We start from the raw sequence: 18,018 nt of genomic DNA, 5'->3' as shown, positions 1-18,018 counted from the left end.
GAAACAAATGTCAAATTATCCCAATTTCTGTTGATTTCCTTCGTGTCCGACTTTCATCACTTGTTCAATCAAAATGGAATCTTATGGCAAGACTGCAACTCCCAGAAATACTTTTCGTTTCCTATGTTGACAAACAGCTGATTTCCGGTGTCTTTAAATGTCCTGCCATTTATTCTTCGACAAGCAGCAGTTAGGTTCGATGTTATTTGACGGAAAGAGACACCCAAACGTGGGATACGTTTAACCATTGGGATGCTTATATATTTAAGTATTTGTTTTATACCGTTACGGTCTTTAGAGATGTGAGTTTTTTTTTGTTGGTAAGATTAACGGTAGTGATATCGCGGGTTGTCTTTTCTGTGCTCCCACAGTTCCTATTTTCTGCCGCAGTCAGATATGTTCACTTTAGTTACATTTTAGCAACGTAGCTACCTACCTACATAAGTTAGTTACCTTCCTTGTAAATTAACACAGCTACCTAACGTTTCTTCGGGTGTCATCTCCTTGCTAGCCAACCATGCTACTAGTTACAAGCCAGCGTTAGGAGATCTTGTCAGGCAATACGGATGATTTTGAGTTAATCTGTCGAGGTTAAAGCAACGAGTTTATAGCCATCTGTTGTTAACTAAGTAACGTTAGTGTTGGCAAGCTACTGAAGCTAACTAGCTAATGTGTAGCCAAATGCTATGTAAGTAAATAGCTTCCGTCTGACAGTGTATGATTGCTAGGCAGTGGTTGATTGATACATACGCTTGACACCTAGCCACCATCGTTCGCAGATATCACATCAACAGGCGAATCTTGTAACCAATTTTATGTTTCACGTTGGTCAGAGCGCTTGAGTTGGTGCCAGGCTGTGGAAAGCAGAGAAAGGAGGGGGGTGGGGGGGTGAGAGAGTAGTGAAACGCACACAGTGTTCTTTGTGCCAGGGGTTTGGCCCAGTCTCCATCAGCAAAGCGCAACACTAACTGCCCAGTCGGCTCTGTGCAGAGCAGCTTCAGAGCCATGACAACTCAAAGGGATGTCGATATTGTGAGTATTAATTGCAACCCAACATAACCAATCCTTAGTTACTGCATAAGATCCAATGCTGTGCATGTCTAATATTGACGTGGTTACAGTGCGTGTGATGTTTTCCATGTCTGAATGTATTTGGAGGCTAGTTTAGGATCAGGGATTAACTCAAAACAGAATAGCTGCTGTTTCTGTAATCATCTGTCAAACTACATTTTGAGATTGCCCCACATTTTTTGTAGAGGTGAGCCTTAAAGGCCCAGTGCAGTCAAACGTGATTTTTCTTCTCCCCCCTGTGTTTTTATAAACATTTCCACACTGAGGTTGGAATAATGCTGTGAAAATTATAATGCACTTTTAGTGTAAGAGCTGTTTTTCAGACTGCCTGAAATGACAGCCATTTTTGGTGGGAGGGAGTTTTGGCCTTCTATGGTGATGTCACCATGTGGTAAATTGGTTAATAGACCAATCGAGTTCCAAACCTTTCTGCCTATAACAGCTAATTTAAACTTCCCTTCCCCACTCAAAACATTCCCAGACAGTCTTAGTTAAATTCTTGCTTTAGAAATTGTCCTTTTTGCTAAGAAGCTTTTTTTTTTTTTTTAATATAAAAAAACATCTTTGTTTTGATTTTGATTTTTTTTATCTCGCTAAGCTACTTAAATGTTATCCAGAAATGATTTGCTATTGAGATATAAACGTCTGCATTGGACCTTTAACTGATTTGATTCATATCCCCAAATCACAGCTCTACCCTCTTGGAGATTGTTCATTTCTTAAACAAACCTGTATGACCAGTGTAACACAAGTGCCACAGACATGGTTTTTAAGGCATGGATGGAGAGGAGATTTTTTTTTTTAAACTGAGGAGAACCAGTCAAATTGTTTATGATTTCAATCTAAAAATCAATGCAGAAGCTAGTAGGCTACTCTGGACTGCCTGTACTGTTGTACTGATGCCAGCTTGTGGTGTTCTGGATTCCTCTACTTTTGCTTATTTAGTAGAATCCCTCATTGTCACATTTCTGTTCTCAATGCACGCATGTTGCAGACCTTTTCTCTTAATTCAAATCTGAGTTTTTAAAGCGCATTTTTGTTTGTCTCTTGATTGGATAATCTTAACAGTATATACTTGATGGATTAAAATAAAGGGCAGGTGGGCAGATTCTAGTTCGTTTTTTGTTTGTTTGGTTGTGGATCGGGGGGGGGGGGGGGGGGGTTAAAGCTTGTTAATGATGACATGGGTATGTAAACCCCACACGGAGGGGTTATGCAGTTCATGGGGGGGAGGGGATGGGACTTGACTTCCTCTGCTTAGGGGGGGTTGGCGTGTTTGTAAACGGATCATTGTAGGACTGTCCTGACGTCACACCTGGTGGCACGCTCTTTGTTCTGGCTTCCCTGATTACCAACAGAGAAAGTTTAGGATCAAATGAACACATTGTAATATGTGGGGAAAATACCCATCTGTTAACGTAACATTGATGTTGGTCTCCAAACTATAATAGTATTGGTAGGCCTAATGGTTGGAATGCCATGATTTCCCAGGCATTTTCTGGATTCTGGTGGAATACCAATATCTACTTTGGTGAATGATTTATTTTTTTAATGTGAGGCAGTGGTTGTGTGTGCAGCGTGTTACGATTCATCAACTAATGCAGAGGGGTGGAGACGGTGTGCCTTCCGTCCATAATGATGCTTCAGAGCATTTTTCCCTATCAGAGGTTCTGACCTGGGGCTGCTGCCACCACAGGAGGGAAGGCTTTGAGCCTGGGTCTCCTCTTGTGCAGGCACTGCTGTGTATGCTTAAGGCTACTTACTGTAGCGGATGTTTCATGAGTTTAAAATTGATGAGTTGATAATAGAAATCATTTACATAGCCTACATGGAGTGTCTGACAGGAAACCTCAGAGTTGCACTACCTCAATCTACTTCATGTGAAACTATGTTTCCCTATTGCCCAATGGGATTTCAATTGCATGACTTGTATGTACTATGATTTCTCAGAAATAGTCAGTTGGTTTTATTCATTTGATTCATTATTCTGTGGCATTTGGGATTTGACTCAATGCACTGGACCAACTGCCTTACCTTGTCCTTCTCTTTCGCCGTTTATTCCCTGCGGAACTCTGCAAACAGCATGTGGATGATGTAACCGTTAAACCAAATAACTATTTTAAATCCAAGAATATATATATATTGTTTTAAGTGCCATTACCCAAGTCTCCTAAAAAGTAAACCAGGACCATCCTTTTGGACTCTGTAAATGACTAATACATATGAAATGGTCTCTGTTTGTTTAAGGAGCCTTTCTAAGGCTTTAGGGGAACATTTCATGAGGTGCTAGTACGATTAGGGCAACATGTCAAACACATTTCCATGTATTTTTTTTTCTTCTTTCGATGCTTTCATTTAGTGGACTGGGTGGGTACAAAGAAGAACAGGGAAAAGCCCTTTCTAAGACCTTCACCCCCCCCCCCCCACCCCTCGGGTTACGCGTTGGCAATATCAATGTAATAATGTGGCCCAGGCCTGTCTGGGACACCTGGGGTTATCACATTAGGCCGACAGCCCGGAGAGAGGAGCTGCTCCCTGCCTCAAGCCACTGAAGGCCCACTGTTCTCCCCCTCCACCCCATCACCCCCAGCTCCACCCTTATCTATGCCCCGTCCTACTATAGGGGCTCACTACACAACAAGCTCAGTCCTCTCTGAAGGAAGCAGCCCAGTCAAAGGGGCTGAGAGCTGCACCAGAGAAATCTAATTAGACTGGAATGCCAGTTTTGGTGCAGGCTTCCGAAGGTCATCTCATGTCATTCGAGGTGAGAGAAAACGGAAGGATTCCATGTGATTAGGCGAAGCTACGTGCCTCTCATTGCTCGATGGGGTGGAAATGTGGACTTTTATTATACTGTAATCTTGTGATTTCTGTGGAGCATGTGTAGGATTATTCAGATATTTTGTTTGGGCCATTCCAGGTGAACCTGCGTCTTATCCTGGTCAGTGGGAAGACACAAGACTTCATCTTCTCCCCCAGCGACTCGGCCATGGACATCGCCAAGCACGTCTTTGATAACTGGCCCTTGGGTGAGTTTTTTGCATGTTGGGAGGTGGACCAAGAAACTACCACTTCACTGTCTTGTTTTCTATTGAGTTGTATTGTGGAATTAATCAGGTCACTTCAACTGTCTGATTTAGTGTACTGGGCATACTTCTATTTCTTGTTGTGAAAGCCCAATTTGAAGTCCGTTACTGGTATAGGAACAGCTGTTGGACCATGCCTTGTGTCGTAACACTTTATTCCATCTTCACACCCCTGATGATGGTAGTAATGTTTGTGTGGGTTAAACCTCTGCAGGAAGTGTCTGAGTGTTTCTGGCGCTGATAAAAAAAATTATCCCCTGAGCTTCTGTGTGTTGTCTCATCGCTCCATCAGGATGGGAGGAGGAGCAGGTGAGCAGCGCCAGCATCCTACGCCTCATCTTCCAGGGACGCTTCCTGCATGGCAACGTCACCCTGGGAGGTATTTCATGGACCCTCCTATACACACACACATTCATCCTACATGTCTGAAATTTACTAGTGAATACTGTGATTGAATGACCTGTGTCCTTTGAAATTAAGTTTGACCCTAGAGTCGATGTCCGCTCCCCCGCAAACATCTAATTAGCATAATAAAAACATCAACTGTTGAGTAAGAGATTCCGTTTTTTTTGCATGGGCTGTGTCTCAATCCACCACATCCGCCGATGGCGGCCTTAGACTCTAGAGGGTTACCCGTGCCACAGTTAAGGATGGAGAATAGGCATTCGGAACATGTTTAGTAATACCATAATTAAAGAGGATTTATATATTCTGCATATTAATTGTTCATTCTGTCCTTTTTTGTTTTCTAAGCTTTAAAGCTGCCCCCTGGCCGAACAACTGTCATGCACTTGGTTGCCAGAGAGACCCTGCCAGAGCCTAACTCCCATGGTGAGAACCCCTCGGTTTCGTTCTGTCTCATCTCAAGGTCAACCCATCCCATCACCTAGCTGTCAGGGACCATGTTGAGCTGTAATTGCTACAGATTTAGGCCTTATGGTCCCTTTTGAACCGGAAAGTCTGGTGATATTTGCTCTCTAGTTGTCGTGTTTGCAGTTGTCTCACCAAGTTTCTATCGTCCTCGTCTTTGTAGGTCAGCGTAACCGGGAGAAGACCGCGGAGAGCAACTGCTGTCTGCTCTTGTAAAGACGACAACAAACCACAATCCTCCCCTTAACCCTCCCCCACATTCACCCCTGCTCGGCTTCTGTCTGCCCGTCAACCATGGATTTGGAGAGATCACAGGGAGATGGGTCACAGAGCTGTCAGCCTGCTGTCTGGCACATGTTTGTGGCACTCTGGCCCAATCGGTGGCTTTGGAATTTTTTTTGTACCCATTTATTCAGATCAATTTTCTTTTTTCACCCTTTTGCCAGATTCTGCCTTTTTCTTCTGTGTTGTAAAACCATGTTAAGAATTTGTACATATAATCTCCGTGGTTACCCAGGATAAGATAGCTGGGTGACCATACAGGTTTTGAAGACCTCCCACAGAAACACTGTCAAACTATGACTTCGGAACATTGACCCGTACTGTGGCGTTGGTCATTTGCATTGACTCCAAGTATCTTTCTGCTAATGAAATGGAAGTTCCCATGGCTCTTGTAGAACGGCGTTAAAACCTCTCATTGCACTTAACTGGGTTGTTTATTAGAAAGTGTTTCTTTTAGTTTTTTTTTGTATCGTTTTAATCTCCCCATCTTACAGAGGAAGAGAGAATAATGTCCTACTGTTAGACAAAGTGCCATCCTCCTCACCCGATGTAGACTGTGCACAGTACAGTAGTTGACTCCTACTAGCAGGGTGTGTGTAGTCTGCCATAGCACCAGTGGAGTGTTGTGTATCTCTGTGACATGGGCCACACTCGTGTTTGTTCCTGGACTTGGACCAACAGAGGAAGAGTTCAAAGTTGTAAAGGGACACCTGTGTGTGTGTGTGTGGCATTGTCACGTGTTTGATCACCTCGACGGTGAATGATGAACTGGTCTAGCTAGAAGAATCTGAACTAACTCCTACACATTCTCCCCCTGGTTGTGAAGCCCTGCTTTTTTCCCCCTTTTTTTTTGTTTTTATTTTTTTAACTGAGTGAAAAGTATTGACGGATTGCTTCTGAGTGACCATTGTCATTCTGTATGGCTTCCACCTCTGATCAACATGACCATTTAGACTACATCCCGTCCCATGGGACAGCCCCCTCGCCACTCCCCGTCCGACCTGAGTGAGGAATAAGGGCATCGACACCAGGAGCCAGTCAACAGAGAGGTGTTGGTAGTTGGAGGTCTTCATGGCCAACTACAGGACATTCGGACTAGAGGCATGAGGGAGCAAGTCCTTGGAGAGGGTTCAAGTCCTTGGAGAGGGTTCCCCTCTGGAAAATAGGAGGAAATGATGATGATGGTATTTGACCTCCTTTTTGTTTGGATGCTGTCTGTTTTTGTTTGCCTTTTTGATTGTGGAATTATTCAGTAATATCATTAATATTGCAATTGGAAAATGTCAATTTTTATCTTGTATTGATATTGTTTGTCCAGTTGCTGATGTCTGACTCCTGTTAATTGAATGCCTTTTGTCCCAGGGGTTAGTGTGTGGGAATTGCGTATTAATTTTACATGACTGTATGTGTGAGTGGATAGGTTGGGGAAATGACTGAGTGTATGGAGACAGTTTGTGTATTTGAGTAATGGGTGTGTGTTAACCTAAAAACGGTGTGTGTTGTGTGTGTGTGTGTGAACACTGGAGGTTAGTGATGCAGGTGGTGGAGTAGAACAGATTGGTCTTGGGTGGCTGTGGTTTCCATGGAAACAGTGTGAATCCTTCCTTTTAGTGAGTGTCCTTTGGTTAGTGTCTGTCAACCAATGTCACTGCTATGAAATGTAGCTCAATATGAATAAATGTATAAAAGAAAAAATAATACTAATGAAATGTGGTCTGCTTAAAGCTTGTATTATAAATTAATAAAACATCTTAAAGAAATGTTCTAAGTTTTAAAGTGTGGAACACTTTGCTTGGACAATATGCATTCTTCATTGTAGAGGTTGTGATATAGGGGACAGATCTATGTTCTTTGTCAGTAGTAGAGCAGATGGATGGCCGCTGGGTGGCAGTGTTGTGTAGCTACTCCATTCTCATCCTAGGCCCTGGGCTGTTCAACACCTCCTGGTTGAGTCCCATACTTGTATTTTTTGAATTAACTAGGCAAGTCAGTTAAGAAAATAATGACAGCCTACCCCAGCCACACCCGGACGACGATGGGCCAATTGTGCGCCGCCCTATGGAACTTCCAATCTCTGCCGGATGTGATATAGCCTGGATTCGAACCAGGGACTGTAGTGACACCTCTTGCATTGAGATGCATTGCCTGAGACCGGTTTGCCACTCGGGAGCCCCTCTACCGATAAGAATTCCATGTGTGATACTCCAAGGTCAAAATGTACTATTTGATGTTGGCTGTTACATCACCTTTTCCTCTGACTGTAATAATGGTTGGCTGACATTATCTATTATTCAGAGGTTCTTTGCAATGAATTTAGTTTAGTAGTAGACTGATCAATATTACTCTCCAATATCACAAATGACCTTAACAATGGATAAGAATCAGTGTAGTTTTGATGGCATACCATATGTGGACTTGGATAACTAAAAGGAGGTAATCAGTCACTAGATTAAATAAAAGTTAAATACATTTAAAAAAAATAGTTATTTTAATACATTTAAAACATATAGTTTTGGTGCTGGAAATAAGTTTGGGTGTCTTGGATTCTGTCTGCGATTTAGACCCCATATAAAATGCTATGCATGTTGTAGTGATTCAGTCGTAACAGTTGGTCGAGCTCCTATTATTCAATATTATTCTCTCCAAAAACCTGGTTATGACGTATAACTGAGAGCGCTCCAGGTTTCCAGTTGACATTGGCAATTAAAGTTAGGAAAAGTGCTGTCAAGCTCCCAGATTTATTCTAAAACCTACTGCTGTTCTTAATCTTTTAAATAAACTACTTGTTCTTCCATGCATCTGCTCATGTCTCTGTCTGTCCGTTTTTAGCTCTCTGTCTGGCAGTGGATGAAGTAACACAGAGAGGAGAGAGATGGTCATAACAAAGGGGTCTCAACTGTGAGGTGATAACCAGCATCTCTGACCTGGAAGCAGCATCTGTTGAAAGCATCACTGCTCTAAACACAGATACCACTGTTTCAGGATGAATAACTTTGCGGTCTTGCATGAGTTGGCACGTGCGGTCAGTCTGTCCAGTGTGTTAGAGTGGGCCCCAGTCCAGGTTTGGCGACCAAGGGTAACAGAACCACACATGGTTCAGCTGGGCCGTCTCTGTGTACAGTGTGCTATGCTGCTGTGGTGATCGGCAGGGGTGGGGTGGAGTACAGCTGCCATACCCAGCTTCCTCTGGCCTTGGCTGGGGACTCTCCTCTGCAGGGAAGCCGTGATCTGGGAGAGGGGCTGCATGTGGCGGAGCGGAGGCCTGTCTGTAGTGATTTCTGAGGCCCTGGGAGACCCGTCACTCTTTTTCCCTCTGTTCATCTTGGGTTCTGTATCTCACACTCCCTCCTCCAGCTCCCCCCCCCCCCCCCCCCCCCCCCCCCCTCTCTCTCTCTCTCTCTCAGAGGCCCTCTGCAGGCACTCTGGGTAATAGGTGTGTGAACGTCATAAGAGTATTAGATGTCTGAGGCTCTGCACTTGCAGTGGGTTGTGACTAAGGTTGCAACATTACTGGTAATTTACCAAAGTTACTGGAATCTTCTGTTTTAATATACAGTGGGGCAAAAAAGTATATAGTCAGAAACGTTTGACCTCTGTCATTGCCAACAAAGGGTATATAACAAAGTATTGAGATAAACTTTTATTATTGACCAAATACTTATTTTCCACCATCATTTGCAAATAAATTCATAAAAAATCCTACAATGTGATTTTCTGGATTTTTTTTCTCATTTTGTCTGTCATAGTTGAAGTGTACCTATGATGAAAATTACAGGCCTCTCTCATCTTTTTAAGTGGGAGAACTTGCACAATTGGTGGCTGACTAAATACTTTTTTGCCCCACTGTATAGTACTAATTGGTTATATCTGTGTCCATAAGTTTCTAGTAGATAGACCACATGGTTCAAGTGAAAATAGCCTAATTAATGAAAAAAGCATTTAGTCAACAATGGCATTATTTACAGAGGTGGAAAAAAGTACTCAATTGTCATACTTGAGTAAAAGTAAAGATACATTCATTCAAAATTACTCAAGTAAAGTGAAAGTCACCCAGTCAAATACTCCTGAGTAAAAGTATTTGGTTTTAAATGTACTTAAGTATCAAAAGTAAATGTAATTGCTCAAATGTACTTAAGTATCAAAAGTAAAAGTATAAATCATTTCGAATTCTGTATAATAAGCAAACCAGACTGCACAAATGTATTTTCTTTATTTTTTATTGAGGGATAGCCAGGGGCACTCTCCAGCACTCAGACATCATTTATACAAACAAAGCATTTGTGTTTAGTGAGATCAGAGGCAGAAAGGATGACCAGGGATGTTCTCTTGATAAGTGTGTGAATTGGATCATTTTCCTGTCAACATGTAACGAGTACTTTTAGGTGTCAGGGAAAATGTATGGAGTAAAAACTACATTATTTTCTTTAGGAATGTAGTGAAGTAAAAGTTGGAAAAAATATAAATAGAAGAGTAAAGTACAGATATCCCAAAAAATGACTTAAGTAAAAATACTTTCAAGTAGTACTTAAGCACTTTACACCACTAATTATTTTCAATGAACTCTGTCACTCTTCCTACAATTGACTTTTTCCACAACTGCCACCAGTTTGACGTCAAAACATTGACAGCAAATACATATTGACATACTAAAATAAGGGGGAAGAAATATATATATACACTGCTCAAAGAAATAAAGGTAACACTTAACACAATGTAACTCCAAGTCAATCACACTTCTGTGAAATCAAACTGTCCACTTAGGAAGCAACACTGATTGACAATACATTTCACATGCTGTTGTGCAAATGGAATAGACAACAGGTGGAAATTATAGGCAATTAGCAAGACACCCCCAATAAAGGAGTGGTTATGCAGGTGGTGACCACAGACCACTTCTCAGTTCCTATGCTTCCTGGCTGATGTTTTGGTCACTTTTGAATGCTGGCGGTGCTCTCATGGTAGCATGAGACGGAGTCTACAACCCACACAAGTGGCTCAGGTAGTGCAGCTCATCCAGGATGGCACATCAATGCGAGCTGTGACAAGAAGGTTTGCTGTGTCTGTCAGAATAGTGTCCAGAGCATGGAGGCGCTACCAGGAGACAGGCCAGTACACCAGGAGACGTGGAGGAGGCCGTAGGAGGGCAACAACCCAGCAGCAGGAGGAGCAGGAGGAGCACTGCCAGAGCCCTGCAAAATGACCCCCAGCAGGCCACAAATGTGCATGTGTCTACTCAAACGGTCAGAAACAAGCGTCTCTTCACAGATGAAAGCATGTTCACACTGAGCACATGTGACAGAGTCTGGAGACGCCGTGGAGAACGTTCTGCTGCCTGCAACATCCTACAGCATGACCGGTTTGGGGGTGGGTGGGTCAGTCATGGTGTGGGGTGGCATTTCTTTGGGGGGCCGCACAGCCCTCCATGTGCTCGCCAGAGGTAGCCTGACTGCCATTAGGTACCGAGATTATATCCTCAGACCCCTTGTGAGACCATATGCTGGTGCGGTTGGCCCTGGGTTCCTCCTAATGCAAGACAATGCTAGACCTCATGTGGCTGGAGTGTGTCAGCAGTTCCTGCAAGAGGAAGGCATTGATGCTATGGACTGGCCCGCCCGTTCCCCAGACCTGAATCCAATTGAGCACATCTGGGACATCATGTCTCGCTCCATCCACCAATGCCACGTTGCACCACAGACTGTCCAGGAGTTGGCGGATGCTTTAGTCCAGGTCTGGGAGGAGATCCCTCGGGAGACCATCCGCCACCTCATCAGGAGCATGCCCAGGCGTTGTAGGGAGGTCATACAGGCACGTCGAGGCCACACACACTACTGAGCCTCATTTTGACTTGTTTTAAGGACATTACATCAAAGTTGGATCAGCCTGTAGTGTGATTTTTCCACTTTAATTTTGAGTGTGACTCCAAATCCAGACCTCCGTGGGTTGATAAATTTGATTTCCATTGATAATTTTTGTGTGATTTTGTTGTCAGCACATTCAACTATGTAAAGAAAAAAGTATTTAATAAGAATATTTCATTCATTCAGATCTAGGATGTGTTATTTTAGTGTTCCCTTTATTTTTTTGAGCAGTATATATATATATATATATATATGATATTTCATGCTGAAATCTTCATATTAAACACCAATGGTATTCACTAAGCTTATGGTTTATATTTAGGATCATGTTTTACAGGTTTGTCATTCAATAAAAAAAATGTATTTAATTATTTCATATTTTACCTGTGATAAGGCCAGAGAAAGGTTCAGAGATAATTAGACACCATTAATCATCTGAAGTACCCAAAAGGGCCACTAGATTTCTAGTGATAGATTACATAAAATCCTTGAAAGATACCAAATTCCGGTACTTTACTGGTAAACTTTGAACGTTTCCAGTAATATGCCCTCCCTTTGCAAACCTTGTTGTGACATTTTTTAATTCCTCTGTTTTTTAAGCCCACCAGAATCCATTTCCCCCTTCCTGCTTCTGGCTGGTGCAGATACATCTTGCCTTGTCAGTCCCACTTATATTAAAACCAGCTGTGAGTGCACACACGCACACACACACACAGTTGAGCACATAGACTGAGGACAAGCTACTGATACCACAGAGTCTGAGCTTGTCATTCTAAGTCAGTCAACCTTTCTGTACAGCCTGGTTAGACAGTAGTGTGGGAGAAAGCCAGACAGGATGCGTGAGAATGTTGTTTCGGTGTGTGTCGCTGTCTGTCTGTGTGAAAGTGTGTACGTACACTTGTGCCTATTTTTTACAGCGTGTGCATTCCTCCGTCTCATTTTTTTTAATGCACGAGAACCCCACTCAGTTATAAGAGTTCAGTAGGCCAGTATGAAAACACACACACACATCCACCACACACATGCTCGCATGGCTTAAACTCACACAGCTGGGTGTGAATGAGTGTTCACACACTGACTGAAGCAGTCTTTTCCTTCTCTTCACTCCCTTCTCCAGCCATCCCCTCTTCTCCTAATTGGAAAAATGACACCAGTTCATGTGACTCCATTTGTTCCACATGAAAGGACTCACACTAGACAGAAGTCAAGGACGCGACGTGGACTTTGCCTTGGCATGTGGAGAGGGAAAGGGGTTTCAATCAACATAGTCCTACTGTTTTCACAGCCAAGAAGTAGCGGCACTAGAACTGTGGAGGGAGCCACCCAGTCAACCACCGGGCATCGTTTTGCGACATCCATTTTTTATTTGTCAGTGGATTTTACCAGATGGTCCCTTGTCCCTTCATAAAATTCCACTGTAAAAGGGGGCAGGCCGGGGTGGGGGGGGGGGGGGCTTGGCAACAATATACAGTTGAAGTCTGAAGTTTACATACACCTTAGCCAAATACATTTAAACTCAGTTTTTTCACAATTCCTGACATTTAATCCTAGTAAAAAGTCCCTGTCTTAGGTCAGTTAGGATCACCACTTTATTTTAAGAATGTGAAATGTCAGAATAGTAGTAGAGATAATTATTATTTCAGCTTTTACTTCTTTCATCACATTCCCAGTGGGTCAGAAGTTTACATACACTCAATTAGTATTTGGTAGCATTGCCTTTAAATTGTTTAACTTGGGTCAAACGTTTCAGGTAGCCTTCCACAAGCTTCCCACAATAAGTTGGGTGAATTTTGTCCCATTCCTCCCGATAGAGCTGGTGTAACTGAGTCAGGTTTGTAGGCCTCCTTGCTCGCACACGCTTTTTCAGTTCTGCCCACACATTTTTGATAGGATTGAGGTCAGGGCTTTGTGATGGCGACTCCAATAGCTTGACTTTGTTGTCCTTAAGCCATTTTGCCACAACTTTGGAAGTGTGCTTGGGGTCATTGTCCATTTGGAAGATCCATTTGCAACCAAGCTTTAACTTCCTGACTGATGTCTTGAGATGTTTCTTCAATATATCCATGTCATTTTCCTCCCACATGATGCCATCTATTTTGTGAAGTGCACCAGTCCCTCCTGCAGCAAAGCACCCCCACAACATGATGCTGCCACCCCTGTGCTTTACGGTTGGGATGGTGTTCTACTGCTTGCAAGCCTCACCCTTTTCCTCCAAACATAACGATGGGCATTAACAGTTCTATTTTTGTTTCATCAGACCAGAGGACATTTCTCCAAAACGTACGATCTTTGTCCCCATGGGCAGTTTGTAGTCTGTATTTTTATGGTGGTTTTGGAGCAGTGGCTTCTTCCTTGCTGAGTGGCCTTTCAGGTTATGTCGATATAGGATTCATTTTACTGTGGATATAGATACTTTTGTACCTGTTTCCTCCAGCATCTTCACAATGTCCTTTGCTGTTGTTCTGGGATTGATTTTCACTTTTCGCACCAAAGTACGTTCATCTCTAGGAGACAGAACGTGTCTCTTTACTGAGTGGTATGACAGCTGCGCGTTCCCATGGTGTTTATACTTGCATACTATTGTTTGTACAGATGAACGTGGTACCTTCAGGCGTTTGGAAATTGCCCCCAATTCAAGCCTCTTTGGATGAGTTGATCTGCTGAGGATAATAGGTTAGCCCTGGTGTTGACTTTTAGCAGTGGTATTAGTGATCATATTAGATGGAATAGTAATAGCAGCCCTCTAGGGGCTGCAGATCATAATACAAATAGCTCAAAGATGATGTGTGAATATAGGGCCAGTTGATGTTTTTCTACAGTAACCTTTTGCAATAGATTTGTTTGGATTATTTGGCTTGGCTCTGTGTGTGCTCATTGTTAGAGCAGGGTGACTGGTCACTTTATGGGACTGGTTTCTATCCAAACTCTTAGTGAAATAAAATGAGAAAAAATAAGCGAGGAAGAAAAACATACAAAATAAATGATACAAAGAAAAGCTGTGCCAAAACTTGGTAACTACATGCCCTTCAGAATGGTTCAGAATCAGCTACTTCTCAGCCATCAAACAGGTCATGTAAAGTGATTAAACGGTATCTTTGTGTTTGATTACACTTTAGTCATGCACATTGAGTTATTTTGGTTTATCAAAACAGTTTATCAGTTTTAATAAACCACATATTGTAAATCTACCTGATTTGTCTGCTCTGTGCCACCAAACAGATGATCTTTAAATATAGTGACAAGGATATAGACTCAGTATAGATATCCTGACAGCTGTTTACATAAATATTATCCAGACAGCTGTTGTCATTGGTTTACATAAATATTACCACAAAAAGAACATTGTTTACTTCTGACAAATGATTAATCATATTTCTCTCAGGCTTTGATCAGATGACATGCGTTACATCTCTGGTCTGCAGTCATGAATGTGTATCTTTAATGACTTCCATTTGGTTCATGTTTGCATTTTCTCATCTCTCTGTTTTTCTTCCATGATGGTGATGATGATGGGGATGATGATGATGATGATTTATGAATGGGTGGCTCTGGTTTCTGCATCTCCTCAGTGGCTCAGACAGTCGACTCCCTAGGCACCAGAAAGATAAGTATTAGTAAGGAGTTGTTTGTTTGAAGTTTAGTGTCTGTGTCTATTTGTGTTTTGGATCATTGGACCAGAAGGGGAGGAGAGGTGACCTAATCTGGACATGTGCCCATTCCTTTACCACATTTCGTCATTCACTGACCTACACAGTGGTGCCGTGAGATTTAACTGGACCATATGAAACTGGAATCAAACCGCCTGGCCAAAGTGCTCTGTGACATCATTCAAACCAACTAATCCCAGTTTGCGTGAGTATTTCAGAGCGTTTCCAATTGAAAATGTGAGCCTGTGCTGTGTGTGTGAGAAAGTACGTAATGAAATGCTTGTCTTTATACGTTTATACGTGTTTCCACAGTATCTGCAAACATCGGTGCTGTATTTCATTGATTGCCTTCATTGGGCTTCTTGTTGCTGTATACCCACATGAAAAAATACTACAGTTTACTATATAATACGAGAGTACTTACTATAGAATTCTATAGTGAAATGTAGTATACTATACTATACTATACACTGTTGTATCCCTTGATCACGTGTAGTACCTACTATAGAATGTTGTTGTATACTGTAGAATACTATAGTAAATACTACAGTAAATAGTACAGTATTCGCTGTAGTGTTTGTACCAAATAAAGTCTGCAAAAACACTACAGTGAATACTATAGTATTTATACCATACTATGCTATAGTATTTTTTAATGTGGGTGTGGCTCATTAAGGCATTTAGCAGCACATTGCAGTGCATTACAGTAGTTCACTGTCAGCTGGGGGTATGATCCGGAGGTCTGCCCAATGCACAACCCTGCCATTCTACACTAAATTACTGCTCTTATCCCCACTAATGGTCTCTCTTGGTAGGATTCCCAATGGTGATGGGGGTTTAAATACCTGGCCCCTCGCCCACCACAGCTCTGCATGGATACAGCTGGGCTGCATGGTCTGCTGTAGGCATTATGATACTATTGATTATGTTATATCACCGAACTCCAAACTACGATGAGAGTACCGGTGAGCCAAATTCCACCTGTTCATTTTATATGGGATTCCCATCCAACATACAATGTATGGGGATCGACTTGAGTCCACTGATGAACCCTTATGGATCCACAATGGATTGGTCTGTACCGGATCAGTCCGGTTCCATGAGGCCAGCACTGCCAGCAGGTTGTGTGTGATCTGACTTTGCACTGACTGAGCGTATTGATTTCATAGGGTTAACACCGAGTGAAGACGTGGGCCGGCCTAACCTTGGCCTAGCTGAATCTGACACCTCAGCACCTCCATCAGAGGGAATCAAATGAGGGAGTGTAGGGAGCCCGAGGGTAAAAGGACAAGGTTAGACGTTACTTAAATCCACCCGCATTCACTAAAGTCCTGTGTTGCATTGTTGGATGTCCTCTGCAGTTTCCTTGTGTTACAGCCAAATAAAAGGGGGAAAAACACCACTTGGAGGAAGAATAAAGAAAGTGAAAGGGTAGAGGATGGAAAGCGTCCCAAAAGAGAACAGAGTGAGAAAAAGAGAGTTGGAGAGGTGAGGATCGGGGGAGGGAAAGTGATAGAGAGAGAACAGTGCTGAGAGCATGCTGCATCTCATTGCCCGAGTAAAGTGAGAAGACACTGTGCAGGATCCCTGAGGGTTTGGTCTCTATTCTTCATCTGTGTGCTATGCTGATTCCCTGTGCCTGGGTCTGGGTTGAAGAAGGATGACTCAGGGACTTGGGTCTCCATGGCTCAGCATGAGGCCCATATGTCTGTCACGAGAAGTCTGGGCGACTCATGAATAGAAACAGCAACAACAAAGAATTCAGCCATTCCTCCTTCCAGCACCACAACATAACACTCCCTCTTGCTTGTTGCTTGTCCCATGTACTGTTTACTCCAGAGCTATTTGTTTTTCCGTTTGATGCTCTCTCTCCAACCAGCCTCTTCGTTTACATCCTTCTACTTTGTTTTATTTACGACATCAACAGATGGATTTGATGAAGCCTTTTTGTTCGAGTACTTCAATTTGAACTATATTATATTCTGTGACGCCGTAGCTATTCACCTCCATGTGAACTAGCAGTGAGTGTTCATACCTCTGGTATCTGTCAGTCTGTCTGAGGGTTCTGTCCAGCTGGGCCTCAGAGACTGGGAAGCCAGCAGTGGCAGCGGGTGCAGGGAATCAGGATCCGGTGGTGCTGAGAGCAGCAACAACTAAAGGTCACTTAGACTCTATTGTTCTGCAGAGCTGTAGAGTCTATTATTTATTGTCAGCGGTTTTATATCCTGTTTAATTTTCTTCCGACGTCTCAGTTTATGGAGCCTGAGAGAGAGAGGGAGAGGGATCCATGACCGTTTTGTGTGCTCTCCGAGTGTTTGTTGTGTGTGAGAGGGCATCTGTGAATCCCTGGGGAGTAAAACTCTTGAGTGAAACGTTGTCTGAGACATGGTGGAGCTGGTGAACCAACGCTCTTTAAAGCAGACAGTCACTCTACTTGCTGCCAAGCCTCGGGCACACACACTACATGAAAAAAAGTCTGTGGACACCTGCTCGTTGAACATCTCATTCCAAAAGCATGGCCATTAATATGGAGTTGGTCCCCCCTTTGCTGCTTTAACAGCCTCCTCTCTTCTGGGAAGGCTTTTCACCAGATGTTGCAATATTGCTGCGGGGACTTGCTTCCATTCAGCCACAAGAGCATTAGTGAGGTCAGGCACTGATGTTGGGATTAGGCCTGGCTCGCAGTTGGCGTTCCAATTCATCCCATAGGTGTTTGATGGAGTTGAGGTCAAGGAATTTTACAGGCCAATCAAGTTCTTCCACACTGATCTCAACAAACCATTTTTGTATGGACCTCGCTTTGTGCACGGGGGCATTGTAGCCTTCCCCAAACTGTTGCCACAAAGTTGGAAGCACAGAATCGTCTAGAATGTCATTGTATGCTGTAGCGTTAAGATTACCCTCACTGAAACTAAGGGGCCTAGCCCTAGCTATAAAACACACTATGCATTGGGGCAGGTAGTATACGCCTGGCATCCACCAAATCCAGATTAGTCTGTCGGACTGCCAGATGGTGAAGCGTGATTCATCCCTCCAGAGAACGCGTTTCCACTGCTCCAGAGTCCAATGGTGGCAAGCTTTACACCACTCCAGCCAATGCTTGGCATTGCGTATGGTGATCTTAGGTTTATGTGCGGCTGCTCGGCCATGGAAACCCATTTCATGAAGCTCCTGTCAAACAGTTCTTGTACTGACGTTGATTCC

General features: G+C 43.1%; 1 protein-coding gene across 1 annotated transcript; it reads left to right on the top strand.

Annotated features, from left to right (window-relative positions):
• The first annotated feature begins 139 nt into the window (after positions 1–139).
• Positions 140–8,105, top strand: LOC139366253 (ubiquitin-like protein 3). The gene is made up of 6 exons (XM_071103527.1): positions 140–320; positions 834–1,032; positions 3,992–4,100; positions 4,450–4,536; positions 4,911–4,988; positions 5,191–8,105. Exons 2-6 carry the CDS (start codon positions 1,006–1,008, stop codon positions 5,241–5,243), a joined length of 354 nt encoding a protein of 117 aa, XP_070959628.1. The 5' UTR covers positions 140–320; positions 834–1,005; the 3' UTR covers positions 5,244–8,105.
• Positions 8,106–18,018: the final 9,913 nt, after the last annotated feature.

Source organism: Oncorhynchus clarkii, chromosome 14, assembly GCF_045791955.1.
Source record: "Oncorhynchus clarkii lewisi isolate Uvic-CL-2024 chromosome 14, UVic_Ocla_1.0, whole genome shotgun sequence".
NCBI lineage: Eukaryota > Metazoa > Chordata > Actinopteri > Salmoniformes > Salmonidae > Oncorhynchus > Oncorhynchus clarkii.
Note: the sequence above shows the minus strand (reverse complement) of the source record. Positions and strands in the feature narration are given on the sequence as shown.

What these genes read in the sequence shown, in the direction of transcription:
- LOC139366253 (XM_071103527.1), top strand. Translation starts at nt 1,006, where the DNA reads ATGACAACTCAAAGGGATGTCGATATT. An exon ending in CTTTGATAACTGGCCCTTGG is followed by an intron (nt 4,101 to 4,449) that starts GTGAGTTTTTTG and finishes TCGCTCCATCAG; the next exon opens with GATGGGAGGAGGAGCAGGTG. An exon ending in GCCAGAGCCTAACTCCCATG is followed by an intron (nt 4,989 to 5,190) that starts GTGAGAACCCCT and finishes TCGTCTTTGTAG; the next exon opens with GTCAGCGTAACCGGGAGAAG.